Source organism: Ictalurus punctatus, chromosome 5 (genome assembly GCF_001660625.3).
Source record: "Ictalurus punctatus breed USDA103 chromosome 5, Coco_2.0, whole genome shotgun sequence".
Lineage (NCBI taxonomy): Eukaryota > Metazoa > Chordata > Actinopteri > Siluriformes > Ictaluridae > Ictalurus > Ictalurus punctatus.
Genome location: NC_030420.2, coordinates 24227423 through 24243506, shown reverse-complemented (window position 1 = coordinate 24243506; position 16084 = coordinate 24227423). Strand labels below are relative to the sequence as shown.

General features: G+C 39.3%; 1 protein-coding gene across 1 annotated transcript in view; it reads right to left on the bottom strand.

Moving 5' to 3' along the window:
* Positions 1-871: 871 nt before the first annotated feature.
* agbl4 (AGBL carboxypeptidase 4) overlaps positions 872-16084 on the bottom strand; it is a 358369-nt gene continuing 343156 nt past the window's right edge. The window contains exons 11-13 of the mRNA XM_017468435.3: positions 12008-12170; positions 3662-3758; positions 872-1838 (exon numbers count right to left, since the gene is read on the bottom strand). Of these exons, the coding sequence (XP_017323924.1) occupies positions 1733-1838; positions 3662-3758; positions 12008-12170 (366 nt within the window). The 3' untranslated portion in view covers positions 872-1732. The remainder of the gene's footprint in view (positions 1839-3661; positions 3759-12007; positions 12171-16084) is intronic.

Below are 16084 nucleotides of genomic sequence, written 5' to 3'. Positions count from 1 at the left end.
TTTACATCAACTGTATATATCTACTATGATGTGAAATTGCTCAGTAGTACACTACTCTGTAGAACAAGACTCTGGCATGGTAGAGAAGTTGTTTTACATAAGCCATGTGTGTCATGGGTCAGTTTGGCCATTTTATTCTGCACTATGTGTATAATTGTTACTATGAACTTTAATGTGTAAAACCAGATGGACTTTGTGGTTTTTTTTGTGTTGTCTCTAGACTGAGGTGAGACTTCGGCTCCAGAAATCTGATGGTGAGTTCACAAGGCCAGGGATCTTGTGTTTAAAAATAGAACATGGCAATGTAGAAAGGGGAAAATATTATCATTTCACAGCTGCATAAGGACAATTAGGCCATGATGTGCCTGGTTTACTGATGCAAGGAAAAGGGAGTAATGGTTTGAGACACAGGTAAAAAATGACAGCACAGTGGGGAGGTGAGATGCTCTGTGTAAAGTGTGTGTGTGTGTGTGTGTGTGTGTGTGTGTGTGTGTGTGTGTGTGTGTGTGTGTGTGTGTGTGTTCAAGAATCTGTAGATGGATGTGTTTTCTCATTTGCATTAGCTCTCTCCATCTTCTCGTCTACCATGTAAAATGCAAGTCATTTGTTTATGCTAGTTCTGACTGATTGTCTCACTTATTCCAAATGACTGGTCTGAAAAATACATGCTGCTCTTCATGGCACTAACGTGAGCCATCCTACCTCCGCCTGTGTCTGAGAGAATCTGAGTGAGAAAGAGAGACTACAGGAGATAATATTTACATCGTATTTAAGACTAAAACAAATTCTAGCAATTAATAATGTAACCTTTTACTCAGATATACTACCCATAAGGCTACAAGAGAAATAAATCGCATTCTGTTATAATGTTGAAACTCTTTATTTAAATAAATTAAGCATAAATTCAGTGACTGCTCTCTGAAACATTTCAAATAGTATTTTATTTTTTTAATTCTTAACAAAATGTTCTCATTAAATGTCAAACCTCACGCAGGGGAATAATCTTTGTTTAGGTGAACTCAGTCGTGAATCATTTTAATGGTTTTTCACACATAACAGTGGAGAGAATGCTGCACGACAGAACACAGAGGTTGGCATTGCCTATTTTTCCACTATTTTGCAAATTATTGGATTCTTTTGTGACCATTGAAGCAGAAATTATGGACAGCTTTCTCCAGATCTGTGGCCTTGTCTGTTCCAGTGCCAGTACTATGTAATAATACTGTGGAAGATACTAGGCAACGTGTTTCAATTTTGAAATGAAACGTTTTTGTAATTGAAATTTAAAACAGAATCAAAACACAGTAATGAACTGCGATTAAAAAAAAAAAAAAAAAAAAACCTGTGTGGACTGAATACATTTCTCATATACAGTAATCACATTCCTCTTTTAACAACAATCTTTATGCATTCAGACACAAGCCAGAAAGTACACTCAAACACAAATCCTAATATAATACATGCGATCAAGTACAATTGAGTTTCATTGAAAAGAAAATATCCAAAACCACAGGAAACATGCTGTTGGTATTTCAAAAAGGCAAGGAGAAACCAATGAAAACAAATAGTTAAAGTTACAACAGTCAATAGCATAGCATTGTGTGGAGATGTCAGAACATTGGCGATAACAGGCAAGTTATTGTGTAGCTCAGAATCTGATTGTAAATTAAATCCCCTTTCTTCAGAGTCAGGAAGCACTGAGTAATCATGATTGGGAACTTGTATGACATTTTCAATAGTCTCTGACTCCTTGGAATCTTTTCTCATTTTTGTCCCAATTTTGATTCTTTCCTTTTCGAGCGTTACTCCCCTGGTGACCAGCATCCGCAGCGTCCACACTGACAACAGAAACAAAATGATGAGTTTTCAAAGAACAATTTGCAACATAAAGTTTGTTTTTAGTTATTATTAAATGTTTAATACTTTACAATAACAGTACATGAATAATCATGCACTAATACCTGAATTAATACTTACTTAAATATGAACTAATGATGGGTTAAGGTATGTACTAATCACAAAATAATGAAGAGCTAACATTAATTATGATGTGAAAATAACGACCACCTTAAATACATGTTAGTACATGTTTATAATTTGCCATATGCAGCTGCGTACACAAATATCATTGGATGGTGCTGGATTACTTTCATAATTTACATTGAGCCTCCTTATCAAATGTAGAAAGATGCACTATTAATAAACACCAATAATTTTATCTCAGCACCATACGATGTTGTTTGTTTACGCAGCCGCATATGAGAAATTATATTAACAAATATTCTTTCTTATAGAGTGTGTTTGATTTAGTTTACCCCTATGTGTTAATTAATACATTAATTAAGAAACATGTACTAACATGTATTTAAGGTAGTCAATATTCACACATGACTCACATTGTAGTTAAGGATAGATCTTCAGTAGTTCCTGATTAATGCATGCCTTAACTCATCAGTACTTCATATTTAAGTAAGTATTTATTCAGGTATTAGTACATGATTATTAATGTACTGTTTTTGTAAAGTGATACCATTAAAGGTAACTTCCATTTGAGAGTCTTTAAACTGCATTTTTGTCTAAAAATACTAGTCTGGGAGTATTTTGTTTATTCATTTTACTGAGGGCCAGATGGACTTTTACGAGTATCATTCATAATTAATGTTAAAAGTTGATAAATTATGAATGCAACAATCCACATGCAAAATATGGAAAGAAAATCCAGAATTGTTCCTTAAAATTCCCCAAGATTCTTAATCATTTTAACAGAGAATTGTACCTCTCTTGTCATTGTTCTCTTAAATAAGCTAATGGAAGGGATGCATGCCTAATTTAAACATGATTTCAAATGCTGAAATTAAATTATATATATATATATATATATATATATATATATATATATATATATATATATATATATATATATATATACATTCAGGTTACTGATTGGAAGGTTGTGAGTTCAAATCCCACTTTCATCACGTTGTGACTGTTGGGTCCTTGAGCTAGGGCTTTAACCCTTAGTTGTTCAGTTATATCCTGTCACAATTGTAAATTGCTTTGGATAAAAATGTCAGCCCAAATGTAAATGTAGTTCAAAACATTACACTGATCAGCAGAGCACGGTGCTGCAATGAGCAGAAGCAGCATGCATATCACATCTGGTTTAATAATGTACACTAAAATGAGCTTTAGTGTCATCTCATTTAACTGCCTAATATCAGACAGCTGTAAGTGGTATATTAACCATTTTGAGTCGTGATTTTTTCCGGTAAAGCTCAGCAAGATCAGATTAACTTGGATTAATGAATTAATGGATTACTTAACTCAAAATACAGCTTATCTTTTGACAGTACTAGGTAGGATCCTACAAGGAAGAATCACGATTATCTCAATCACCGTGTATGCACTCTGCTAATTCATCTTTTTCATTTAAAAGAAGAAAGAACTATTCTCACCATTACTACAAAGCACTACATGAAAACGAATATATATATATATATATATATATATATATATATATATATATATGTATATATATATAAAAACTATTCCCAAAGAATCACTATGTGTTCCAGGTGGCATGAAAATAATCTCCATCTGAAACAAACAACCAGTAAAACACAGTGGCATATTAGAAACGAACATCATAGGAAGTACAAACCTGCTAAATTGACTTGTTAATTTACTCTCAGCAATCGGACTGTTTAGTTTATAATAATCCAGAAAAGTCCGGGCCACATTCTTACCCAGCTTCATATCTGTGTATGCCTGTTAAGGTACTTCTGCAAGTGGTTACATTAATGTCATCACAGGCAGAATAACACTGAGAATAGCAGCATGTATCATATAATTACCATATTTTTCTGAGGACAAAAAAGCTTAAATTCATTTACCATGCTCAGATATTGGCTGCAATCTTAAATGTTGCCACTGTCAGGCCGTGGAGAAAATCTGTTTAGCGCTGACATTTAAAAGTGAAATCTCCTTAGGCTCAATTCTTTGTATGTTGAAAGACTACACAAATCTATCGCTTTGCCTCCAAGGCCCTGCCAATCTTACAGCGCAGACTTCCTCTGCGTCTATAAATCTCTGCTCTGACGTGCTGCCATTAATTGAAATATAAAATAAATATATAAACAAAAGCCCAATTTTCATCATTTCAGAACACAAATAAATAGCTGGCTAATACCCAGCAGAGCAATGCACAGAGTAAAGTGCCAGAACAGCTCAGGCAGCGCTTGGCTGCTAGCGAGCGTAAATCAACCATGTTTCCGTTAGCCATGAGGGAAAAAAATGCAGTTATTCACAGCTAGGGCTTTATTTAAATTCATACAACTGCTACTACTCTGCACGACTTCCTATATTCCGCCTCCACCATGACCACATTACAGAACACATCTATTACCCAAAGCACTAAACCATAATGTTGGGAGGCCTTTTACGATGCGGCTGCACGGATGCCAATCTATTGATGCTAAGAGGCAAGCCGAGAACCATTATAGGATAAAACAACAGAAAATCTCTTTATCTTTCTCTCCTTCTCTCATGGTCAATGATGTAACATCATGGCAAAGAGGTAAAGCACTTTACAATTTAGAGTAGATGAGAATAGAATAATGTGTATTCTCTATTGTGTGTCGTATCTAAGAGGTTCACATGGTGGAAAGACCATTGGTACCTATTATTTTATTATTATTATTATTATTATTATTATTATTATTATTATTATTATTATTATCAAAAATCAAGCAGTTGGGTTTCAAATGACTACCGTGATACAGTGTGTAACAGAATGATACTTGCCAATCAAGAAATAATTAGGATGAAAAGTAGACAGGAAAAAATAATAGATCGTTTATTAAAAATGTATAATAATCCCGTGTGTTGTGTTTAATGTTACACTACTCTGAGAAAGGACTAAGATGATAAATTAGGACAGACATGTAATGTTTCACCTTGGCAGATGGATGTCAGATGGTTGTTGATTTCCAGATATGACATGTCAGACTGCCAAAGTTATCTGATTGATAAAAAAACTTCTGCAAGAAGGATAAAAGAAGGGCCTTTTAACTGATTTCCCTTATTTCTGCAAGCAGTCAAAACCATGTCCTGGCCAATGTATTTGGTAAATTTTATTATCCCTTTATCCCAACAATAAATGTGAAAATAGTCCTTGCTTCGCACAGAGTCCATTATGTGGCATTTCATTTTAGACCAAATAACAAATATTTTGCAAATTCAGCCTTATTCTATACATAATCATGTGGTGCCATTGCCCACTGTTTCCCACCCCATGTTTAAAAATCTGGACACAACACGTCATATGGAATATGCACACACAATCTTGCACAACCTCGTCTCCAAAATAGGACAGTGAAGATTAAAATTATATTACGTTCCTTCTTGATTTACTATGCCACCACTGTATTATTCATGATCACCTCAATTTCCAAACATAATATGACAATTTATCAGCTAAACAAAAAATGGTGGAAAACAAGTTTGCTCATCCCCTTGATTACCATAGAGGGCTTGGCATCTGTCTTTGATCTACACCATTTTGGCTCCAAGAGGTGGCAGTTTCTTCATCTTCCTCTTGCTCGTTTTAGCCCAGGCAGCCACTGCAGTGTGTGGCATCATCCTGGGCTCCATCCTTCATCCAGTGGGCTGATGGGAACTCTCTCCAGGACTCCAATGCCTGTCTTCATAGCCCATCTGTCCAGGAACGCAACCTCTGCAGCCCTCCAAAAACAACAAGTGCTATTTTTGGGTGCCAGGAAAAAAGGAGGCCATGACATCATATGGTTTGGAATTCTGCCTAATGGATTTATACATATAAATGAACCCTGGATAAAAGAGAGACTCAAATTTGTATAATTTCTTGGTCTGAAGGCTTTGGCTTTATCGTTATGCTGCCTGGCAACAGTATCAAAAAACTACGCCAAAGCCTCCCCAAAACCTCCATTATCCTTGGCATTTTTTTTTGCTGTGACCTCAGAAAAAGTTTTGTGCTTCCCCTTGATCAACAGAAACTCCAGCAATCTGTGTTTGTGTGTGTATGCCTGCTCTCAGCGGCGACAGAAATAGCCCAGGAGCCTGCCGCGTGCAGATGGCCTCTCAGCTTGTGATGTCACATCATGCACATCCGTACCAGGACTTGGGTGATGGACGGCCCAATGAGGAAGATGAGAAAACTTCATCAGCATCACAGCTGCAAGCAAGACCCTCCTGAGCTCGGATTGGCTGCTGGAAGTGGGCCAATGGCAACCTGGGCCACGCCAATGGGGCAATAGCGGTTGAGAAGTCACGAAGCTACGGAAGTTTCCAAAATATTCACTGTCCCGGCAGGACATGAGGTGAGAGGTGTTGCATAATCACAGAACAGGACGGTTAGGCTTCTTGGCATAGGTCTAAAAAAGCACACAGCAGAGAGGAGGCTTGTGCGTCATCGAGTAGCCCTGGGAATCACCTTTCACAAACAGGACAGAGAAGGGCAAAGATCTTGTTTGTGACAGGGAGGAAAAGATATGATGGATGACAAAAGGTAGCATGTGTTTATAACAAAAGGATAAAGATCTGCATTGTGAGCATGGGCCTCTATTCATAGTAGTTATCTGGAGAGATACACCAAGGGGAACATGTCTTTAGTCATTCATTTATGCAGTTAAAATACGTAGGTTTTTTCTCATGAATGTCACATGAATACAAATTAAAACGACACAAACAGCACAATGTGCTTTGTAATATATTGTCATATAATTTAAACCTTAGCTGGCAGTTCTTTTGACTGGACGGCTGTTCTATGATGAAGGACAGAAGTTTGCAAAATAGCAATAAAACCCCTGATGTCAGTGATGCATTTGCTGTTCTTAATATTATGTACACACTCTTCCTGAATCGATTTGGTATCTTTGTTGAAACTCAAGGACGCACCTCCAATGGGGCTGATGAGACATGTGGGAGACTTGGTTGGCAAAAAAATTTGTTTACCAGGTTGTTTATTCACACCGATCCACCACACAGACAGACGGACAATGATGCCCCAATGACAAGGAACAAGACACCATGGTCTTTAACCGACCGTTGGCTAACAAGCAGACAAATTAAGGCAATCAGCACCATCAATACAGCAGAGTGACAGGCTTGTCACCAGGGTGTCACAAACAGCCAATTAACAATGCTAATTAAAACAGCAAACAGGAGGACACAAAGGGAGCTGGCATTGTCCCCCTGCAGCTCCTATTCACAGCCTGATGTGCCTCTCTAATGCAGGACAAATGAGTGCTCTCCAGCAGCGGAGGAATTCATTTGGATGTGTGTATTTACATTTCACAAGTAATTTCATTGGCTACATGTGAGTTTGTCTGTTCACCTACATATTGACTGAATCATAAGCACACATCTGTTCATACAAACACAGGCAGTACTATTTGAGCTACAGAGAGTGGCCTGTTGTAGTGTTAATAGAAATGAGATGGCCACAGGGCTGCAGAGGTTGCACTAAGTGGCTGAGATGAGCACTCCGGTGTATAGCATCCGATTTGAAAGTGAAGCTGCCGCGGCATGATTGGCTGCAGACCACAACACACAGACCCCACACAATCATGTCAATTTCATGCCATAAAGTTCTCAAAGGGCAGAACACTGGCGTATCTGATGACCCTTTTACAAAAAAATCCGCTTGAAAGCCAGAGGGAAAGAGAGTGAGGGAAGAGAGACAGAGAGAGAAATGAGAAGGAGAGAGAAACCCATCAGCCCTTTATGGACCATAAAGGCCATTAGAAGTTTTCAGAAGTTAACTCCTGTAGGACAATGTACTTTAAACTAACTGACTTTGACGACAACAAATAGAAGATTTCACCTTAAAACGTGGACTGTGCACAACTGCATGAAATCCAGCATATTTGCGTTTATATATTTATATGTGAGATGGGCCTCTGATTTATTAACCATGCTAAGGCATTGTCATGAACATGCATGTCTTGCATCTTGTATTAAAACTCTGTGTTTGCCGGGTGTGAGTGCTCTTTAGAACGTGCCAGTCAGGTGTCGTTGTCAGACTGATCCTTGCTTGCAGACAGCTGTCAGCACATGGAGCAGCCAGACTGTCTTCTCCAAAAGCTGTGATTGATGTGGAAACCAGCAGGAACCACCAAGCTGTCTGCTTCCACACTCTGTTCAGCCTTTATCAATTTCTAAGTATGACCTGTCCTCAGGACAGCAGCGCAACATTTAAACAAGGTATCTCTGGAGCTGGCTGTTTGATGTGGCTGATCGGTGCTTGCTTGAGCGGGACACTTATTTCCGAAGGCTAAAGATACCAGTTCTCTCAGTAGCCGTCTGCAACCTACAAGACAGTAGAAAATGGCACGATTGGTAAAGCAGTGGACCTTCTCTCCCTCCACGCTGACAGGACGAAGGCGAGAACCTATTAACTTGTCAGACCATAAAGGGCAACAGAGCCCATTCTGAATGGCTAACTTTTAAATAGGCTTTTCTGGAAAATGATCACAGTAACGTGTGCATAACAGCCATAAATGCAGTTCTACCCTAAACAAAATGCTAACTCTGATTTTAAGGCCAACCTTCAATTCAACCTGCCTCTGGCGATGAAACAGTGCAATCCTTTACAAAACTCTAAGACACGATACAGAGAGTTGTTTCTATAGGAGTTAACTTTGCAACAAAACAAGGCAAGGTATTAAAAAAAAGTTGCAAAGGAAACTCTCTCCATAAAGTGCCCAGCTGAGTCTTGAATGAGCTCCCAGATTCTCTCAGCTATCACCTGTCTCTGAAGCACTAATGATGGTCTGGCATCACAGTTTGCCACCCACCTTTTCAAAATAAGTTTCACAACAGCCCAACGCTGAAAAAACACGATGCTTTGAAGCTTCCAAGGTATTATCTGTGACCAATTAAGCTGTTGTTTGGTTGGTGGCATGTGGAAAATGACAGGAAATTGTGCCCATTCCAGACAGCAAGAGCTTTTCCTACAATAGACAGGTCTCATAGAAAAAATGTGCCATTAAATTGATCTTTATAATTACAGCCATGGTTGCTCCAAAGATTTCATTAATCAGGCCTCATCACTCCAAAAGGTCATTCCAATCATACGGTCTCTGTTCTTTATCATCGTTCAGAGCCCGAGAGGACCCATAAGCACCTGTATCAACTCTTGGAGATGCTTCCTTGCCAGCAGGGACATTAGTAAGCCTGTGAAGCATAAGGGACATTTGACGAGCATAGAAATTCGAGTGCTAATGTGAAAAATGCAACATTAGTTTCACAGTATGAATCACTAAAGGTGGTGAAATACTTCACATTGCTTCTCTATGTTCTTAAAAGGTTCCATCTGTACCATGAGACAAAACAGTATGTATATGTGCATGTGATAAGTCTCTGGGAAGCTACGAGGTGTAAGTTCATTCTGGTACAGGTAATTACACTGTCACTGTCGCCCCCTCCCTCGTTTTTCCACTCTGGAGTCCCGCTTGTAAAAGGTTTTTGTTGATGATTTGCACGCTCCACAGACCTGCTCACCGGCCCATACGAAACGACACATCAGATTCCGTTGACCTCAATGACCCCAATCTTTGCACTACATACCATGCCAACTGCCCTCTGTCTAATTGGGCCTGCACTACAACCCATCTACCCACACACACACACACGCCTGCACACACACACACACACACACACGCCTGCACACACACACACACACACACACACACACACACACACACACACACACACACACTCTCTCTCTCTCTCTCTCTCTCTCTCTCTCTCTGGGTTCCTTGTGTCATTGGTTCGGCTTGTATGTAACCTTCAGCAGGGGGCACCCCTTATTCATGCTCCATGCCACACCATCCCTATGGTATAATCACTGTTAAATAGATGCACCATTAGGTGGCTATTGTCCTGTGTGTGTTTGTGGACACAGCATTAATCTGCTAACACTAACATTAGCACCCCTTTCAGTCTCCCCATGCTCTTTCTAGTGGGAAGCAAAGTCAGGATCACTTTCAAGGAGAACAGCATCACAGAGAAAGTAATGACTCTTTCCATCTCTCTGTAAATTGCCTCTTTTTTCCCAGGCATCTTCTCACTGTCACGGGCAAAATAATCTACAATGCTGTTGAGTAATTCTACATGGATGGGTTTCTTATTACTGAATGCTAGCCAACTAGGCCTTGGAGTTGACAGTTCAGTGGAGCAGTGGACAGGCAGCAGGGGGAAAATGGTGAGAAAGGGGAAAAGTTACAGCATCAGTCAGAGGCTTTACGGCCCCTTCTGATATGAGCAGCAGATAAATAAAGAAAGAATTGCAAGAGCGGCCAGCAAATGGGAGACTGCTGGCAGATGGGTGCGTGACAGAGTGATACAGGCGAGAGACATTTTTAGAGATGGAGAGGAACAGACACACAGCCATACACACCAATAAATATATATACAGTGTCGCCTTCTCCCAGCACTAGAGGGCACTTAGGTTACACACATCTTTCCTGATTTTACAATAAAAAGCTTTTTAGTCTCTGAACACAAGTCCTCCTTATACAATAGGTTTCAGCTTGTACTTCAGCTATACAATAAGTCTGCACAAAATTCCGTAACAACACCATCATGCCAAAAGGTTCAGGAAATTATATAATCTTGTACATAGATTCCATTCGCATGTGCACAAAAAGGTCATGAAAGGTCAATTGTTCATATTCAGTAACTGCTTTATCCTGGTCAGGGTCATGGTGAAGCTGGAGCCTCTCCTGAGAACACTTCAAGACAGGGATACACCCTAGATGGGATGCCACAAGTCCATTACAGGGTATCCCACACACCTATTCCATCCTCAAAGTCACCAATCCTCCTACTATTTTGGAGGAAACCAGAACCTACAGGAACCCACATGGATACAGGGGAAACCACACAAAACTCTACACAGACATGAAACCAGAGCACAGGATTGAACCAGTAACCTTGATACTGTGAGGAGGAAAGTTTACCACTTTCCTCCAGGGTCAGGAACAAAAGAACAGTATTAAGCGTATTTCCAGGGACTGTACATAGTCCGCGTTTGACAAGTATTTTGTTTTAGAGCAACAAGTGTATTCATGTTTATATTCTAATACACACGTCACTATCAGTCCCTGTCACATTAAGCTAACCCATGGAAGGAGCATCAATATGATCCAGTGTGCCAATTCATCCACAATTCATACCAAGCCTTGTTCCATCTTAATGACCTTAAGAATAAGTAAGAAATCAATGAGTGTTTTTCCTGCTAAATGCACAGGCCAGGAAAGAAATTTCAGTAGACTGATATTATCACCTGGGCCTTTATTATTGAACTCTGAAGCCATATGTTATGTTGCCTTGTACACAGATGACAGAGAGATAATTTCAGAAAGGGAGACAATGGCACGGTCATTGGCTTTTGTCTACAAAGCTTCGTCCAGCATCAATTCCGGGTAATCAGGTCCTTTTGTCACACATGTGATCCTCAGGTGGGCCGGAATGTATTGTGCCTAAAGGACTCAATGGCTACATTTGCAGCAGAGCTCTCGGGTAGAGATCGGATTCTGTTTGCAGCAGTCAGCGGATACAGCGGGATATAGTGTAGGTGCTTTGATTATTGGCTTGACTGCACCAATTCAGCCCACAAAACAGAAAAGCAAGCACTAAATTCCAAGGGAAATAATCTGCCTCCCAACCCAAACTCTTAAATTGAGCCACGCAGGACAGACTGAGCCACCGAGCCTAATAATACCTGCATCTCCATGAAACTATAAAGAGGTTATGCGCATCTATAGAAACCTAAAACTTGATCGGGGATGATGCTACTCAAATTGTCCTCTCTGTCAAGCCTCAAATGCTGGTAAAAAGATAAGCCTGCACTACATCTCTGTCTTAGTCGATTTTTCCATCCGTGCATCAACCAACAGGTTTTACCTGAGGAGGATTAGAGAGAGAATAGAAACAGACAGTAAGACAGACACACATGGAAGGATACAGCTGTCCTCTGTGTATGGGATAGGTGTGGTGCTGCCTGCAGTCAGAAAGCTGTAGAAGGACACCTCCAGAGTGTAGCAGTAGGACGTGTCATCTAGGAGACCTCCAAGGAAGCGCCGTCCTGTCCCTGCTTTAACCACGTCACGGTTAAATGATGTACTAGACTGCAGTGAAAACACACAGGCAGAATTATTGGCACTCTTCAACAAATCATTACACAGCATTCAAATATTTACCTTTCTTCTAAAAACAATGATGTGGCAACATTATGAACACAGCAAAAGTTTATTTAAAAATAAATACAACTGGAATTTTATTGTAGCTAGATTATAACCCAAAACCTGGTCAGGAGGATAGGACTCAAATGTAGGTATATCTTTAGCAAAACAATGACCCCAAACATACATCCAAATCAACACGGAAATGATTGTGTTTGTAAAAAAAAAAAACCCAAAAAGCAATATTTTTGATGCCCACTGAAGAGAGACATCCACATGCACAGACTTAATAACAGCATGAAATATTCTGCATGAAGGAGTAGCCCAAGATCCTGCTACAAGTTTCTCTAACCTTGTAAGACATTCAAGGGAGGCTTTACCAAACATTAATTAATTCACTGCAAATATACCCCTGCACCTTCAACTTGCCACTCAACATGCACGCTGGCTGTGGCACTTGCCGCATAAGAGGTGTGTCTCTCTACACTGAGGTATAGTGTAGAGAGATTAACCTTTTCATTACGAAAATGCACTTTCATGTTTTTAATCTTTCAATGCAGTTCAACTACTCATTGCTTTTAACTCAACAAAAGCAACAACAGTTTGGAAACCTTCTGCCAGAAGACATTTTAGCTTTACAATCCTGCAGATTGGGGCTATACATTACAGAGAACCTAGATGCCCATAAAAATCAATTCTGTGCATGATTTTTTTTTTTGGGAGGAATGTATACCAGATGGAATATCTACATGAACCATCATTTGCAGTCATTATTTGCACCTAGGCTCCTGAGTCACGACGGGAGCCTGCTTCTAATTTCCTTACACTTGTATCCAGTTGAACTTTTTTGCTGCGTGAGTCAGCGACTAGCACCTTGCCATTCCTTAATCCCTTGTGCACGTTTTCGTGACTACTAATTGAAAATGCATAGGCACAAAATGTCTAATGTTGACTTGGCAGTCAGTGGGCATGTACTGTACAGTTAGAGCCTAAAAAAAACCTCGCGCTTGTATTCTGCACTACCCTTGTGAAGTATGAACTCTATAGAAATTCACTGAAACCACACAATCACACATTCTAGATGCAGTAAAACCTTTATCAACTGTGAATTCAAGGTAATAAAGCTGTCAACATACTGTATGTATGTACACAGATATGAAGTACAAGAAGCACAATATGTGGTCATGGAAGAAATGATATTTGGTAATGGTACATTACAAATAGGAATAGATTGGCTCATTTTCTCCATAGCTAAAGTACTAAAGTAGTTTGGACTAAGAGCATAACTATGGCGTGTGTGCATTAGTATGCTTTAATAATTAATGCTACTTTTTCCATGATAGGAATCCTTGAGTGGGGGTCATGCAGCTTTTCTCTGCTAGCAAGTTTTATTATGTGCTTAGTCTGCACATAGCAGGACTTTCTGCGGCTTTCCTTGGCTCATTTCGAATGGCTGGTAAGCGTTTGCTGAGGGCAGTGGAGGTGACTGATCTGGTGTCAGTGGGGAAGTTAGCTAGTGGCTAGCTACGGCAGAGACATGGCCCTCCTAGAGGCACAGCTTCATCAACATGCGGCCTGACCTGGGTGCTGAATAGGCAAAGAGGCATGGCAAGAGGCCAGATACTGAACTGCCCGCGGTCTCACACACATATCACCTTTATGAAAATATAGTATACTTGAGTACATTTTAACATGCTGTATAAATAGTACAATGAGTACTTACAATAAATCATAGTATACTGAAGTTTACTACTTTATATACTATTCATGTACTAGCTCAATACTTAAGTACTAAAGTGTGATAAAATGCGCATTATGGCAAATACTTAGTTTTGAATTTACTCTGAAGAACACTTTAAAGACTCTATTATTACACTAGCTATATAATAATAATTAATACTAATTAATACATTCTGACTTAAGTAAGTAAGTTTTGAGTAAAATTTAAGATTTAGTCTAAACTTTAGAATTTAAAATCTAGCTAGTTCTCAACAATGATGCCAACTTAGGGACTTTGTCACTAGACTTGGCAAATTATAAAATACTTTAGTGACGTTATTTTAAATAAAAAAAAAGCCTAGCAACAATTCCCAATGACTAGACCATGATCACTATTGCCCCCCCAAAACCAATCATTGATCACCACTGTTCCCAACAACCAATCACTGTTCAGCGTTGTTTCCATTAACCAATCATTGATCACCATTGTTCCCAACAACTAATAGCTGATTACTATTGTTCCCAATGACTAATCGCTAATCACCATTGTTCCAATCCAATCACTGATCATTACTGTTTGTCCCACCCACACACTTCTTTGTTTAACTGTTGTCTTGACTTTATTCACAGGTAATAAAAGTGAGTTATTCCACCTGTAATTATTTACTTCATGTCCAGGGTTGGGAAGGTTACTTTAAAAATATATTCCGTTACAGTTACAAATTACTTCATAAAAATGTCATCAGTAACATCATTCAGGTATCACAATATGAAAGTAACATAATCTGATAATTTTTGGATGACTTCAAGGACACATATGCAAATAAAGTCAAAAGAAATGCAATATGATCTATAATACTTTTATTTAGAGCTTATTTTGGAGCTTAAAATGTTCAATGTTTGTATTTGTTTTAATAAAAAAAAAAAAAAGAAAGATCACCGTCCCTGATGTGTGTACATCACACTACATCACAAAAGCATTTCAGAGAACAATTTGTGTTAATTACTATCAAATTAACTTTGTGCAAAATGTATTTGCGCATGCACCAGGAGGTTGCTCATGTGAGTCACGACTGGCAACCAGAGCCAGAACTATAATCAAACAGCTGTCTATATAGTGTTATGTCAAAAGATTAATTTCTTTGGTTGTAAATAAAAAAAAAAATGTAATCCTGATAGTATTTCCATTTTTTAAAAAAAACATACCTGTAATCGGATTACTTTGTTTTTTGATGTAACTGTAATGGATTACAGTTACTATTTTCTTGTATCCTGATTTCCAGATTTCCTTATTACGTAACACGTAATATGTATTCCTTTACTCCCCAATAATAATAATAATAGATTTACTATGGGGGGTAGGCTCCTCAACAACCCCCAGTGTCCCAAACCCGCCCCAAACCCGCATCATCCTCCCGGATGATGCGACAGAACTCCCACCACACACCAGCTATTGGTGGAGAGGAGAGTGATGTAGCCAATTCAGGAACGGAGACTATTAGGGGGCCATGATAGATACAGTCCAGTGGGGGGAATTTTTCCAGGAGACAGGGGGTAATACTCTTTATGAGAAGTGTCCTGGGATTTTTAATGACCACAGAGAGTCAGGACCTCAGTTTAACACCTCATCTGAAAGACGGTGCATTAGGACCCACACAGACCACATGGTGAATACCCCCTGCTGGCCTCCCTAATACCACGTCCTGAAGCAACCCTTTGTTTTCCCCAGGAGGTCTCCCATCCAGGTACTGGCCAGGCTCAACCCTGCTTAGCTTCAGTGGGAAACCAGGCAAGAGCTGCATGGTGATAAGGTTCTATTCATGTGTACTTACTAACTGATCACTACCACTGCTTCTTTTTGTCTGCATTCTTGATATAGTTTTTTGTAAATGAATAAAAGGTTAGTTTGTGGTGCCGTGACAAAAAACCTCTTCAGAAAATCATCCTTCTTCAGATACTGAAACCTAATCTGTAATTTGATATGCAAATGCACACAATGAATTGATGAATATACAAATTAGTCTGTGATGTCATCTGCTGGCTTTCTGAGCATGCACTGCTTCTTTCCGCTGAAAAGAATTGGCAACACAGGTTCTTCCCCATAACATGAAGGCTACCAATCTGGAAATTAAGGTGCTTCT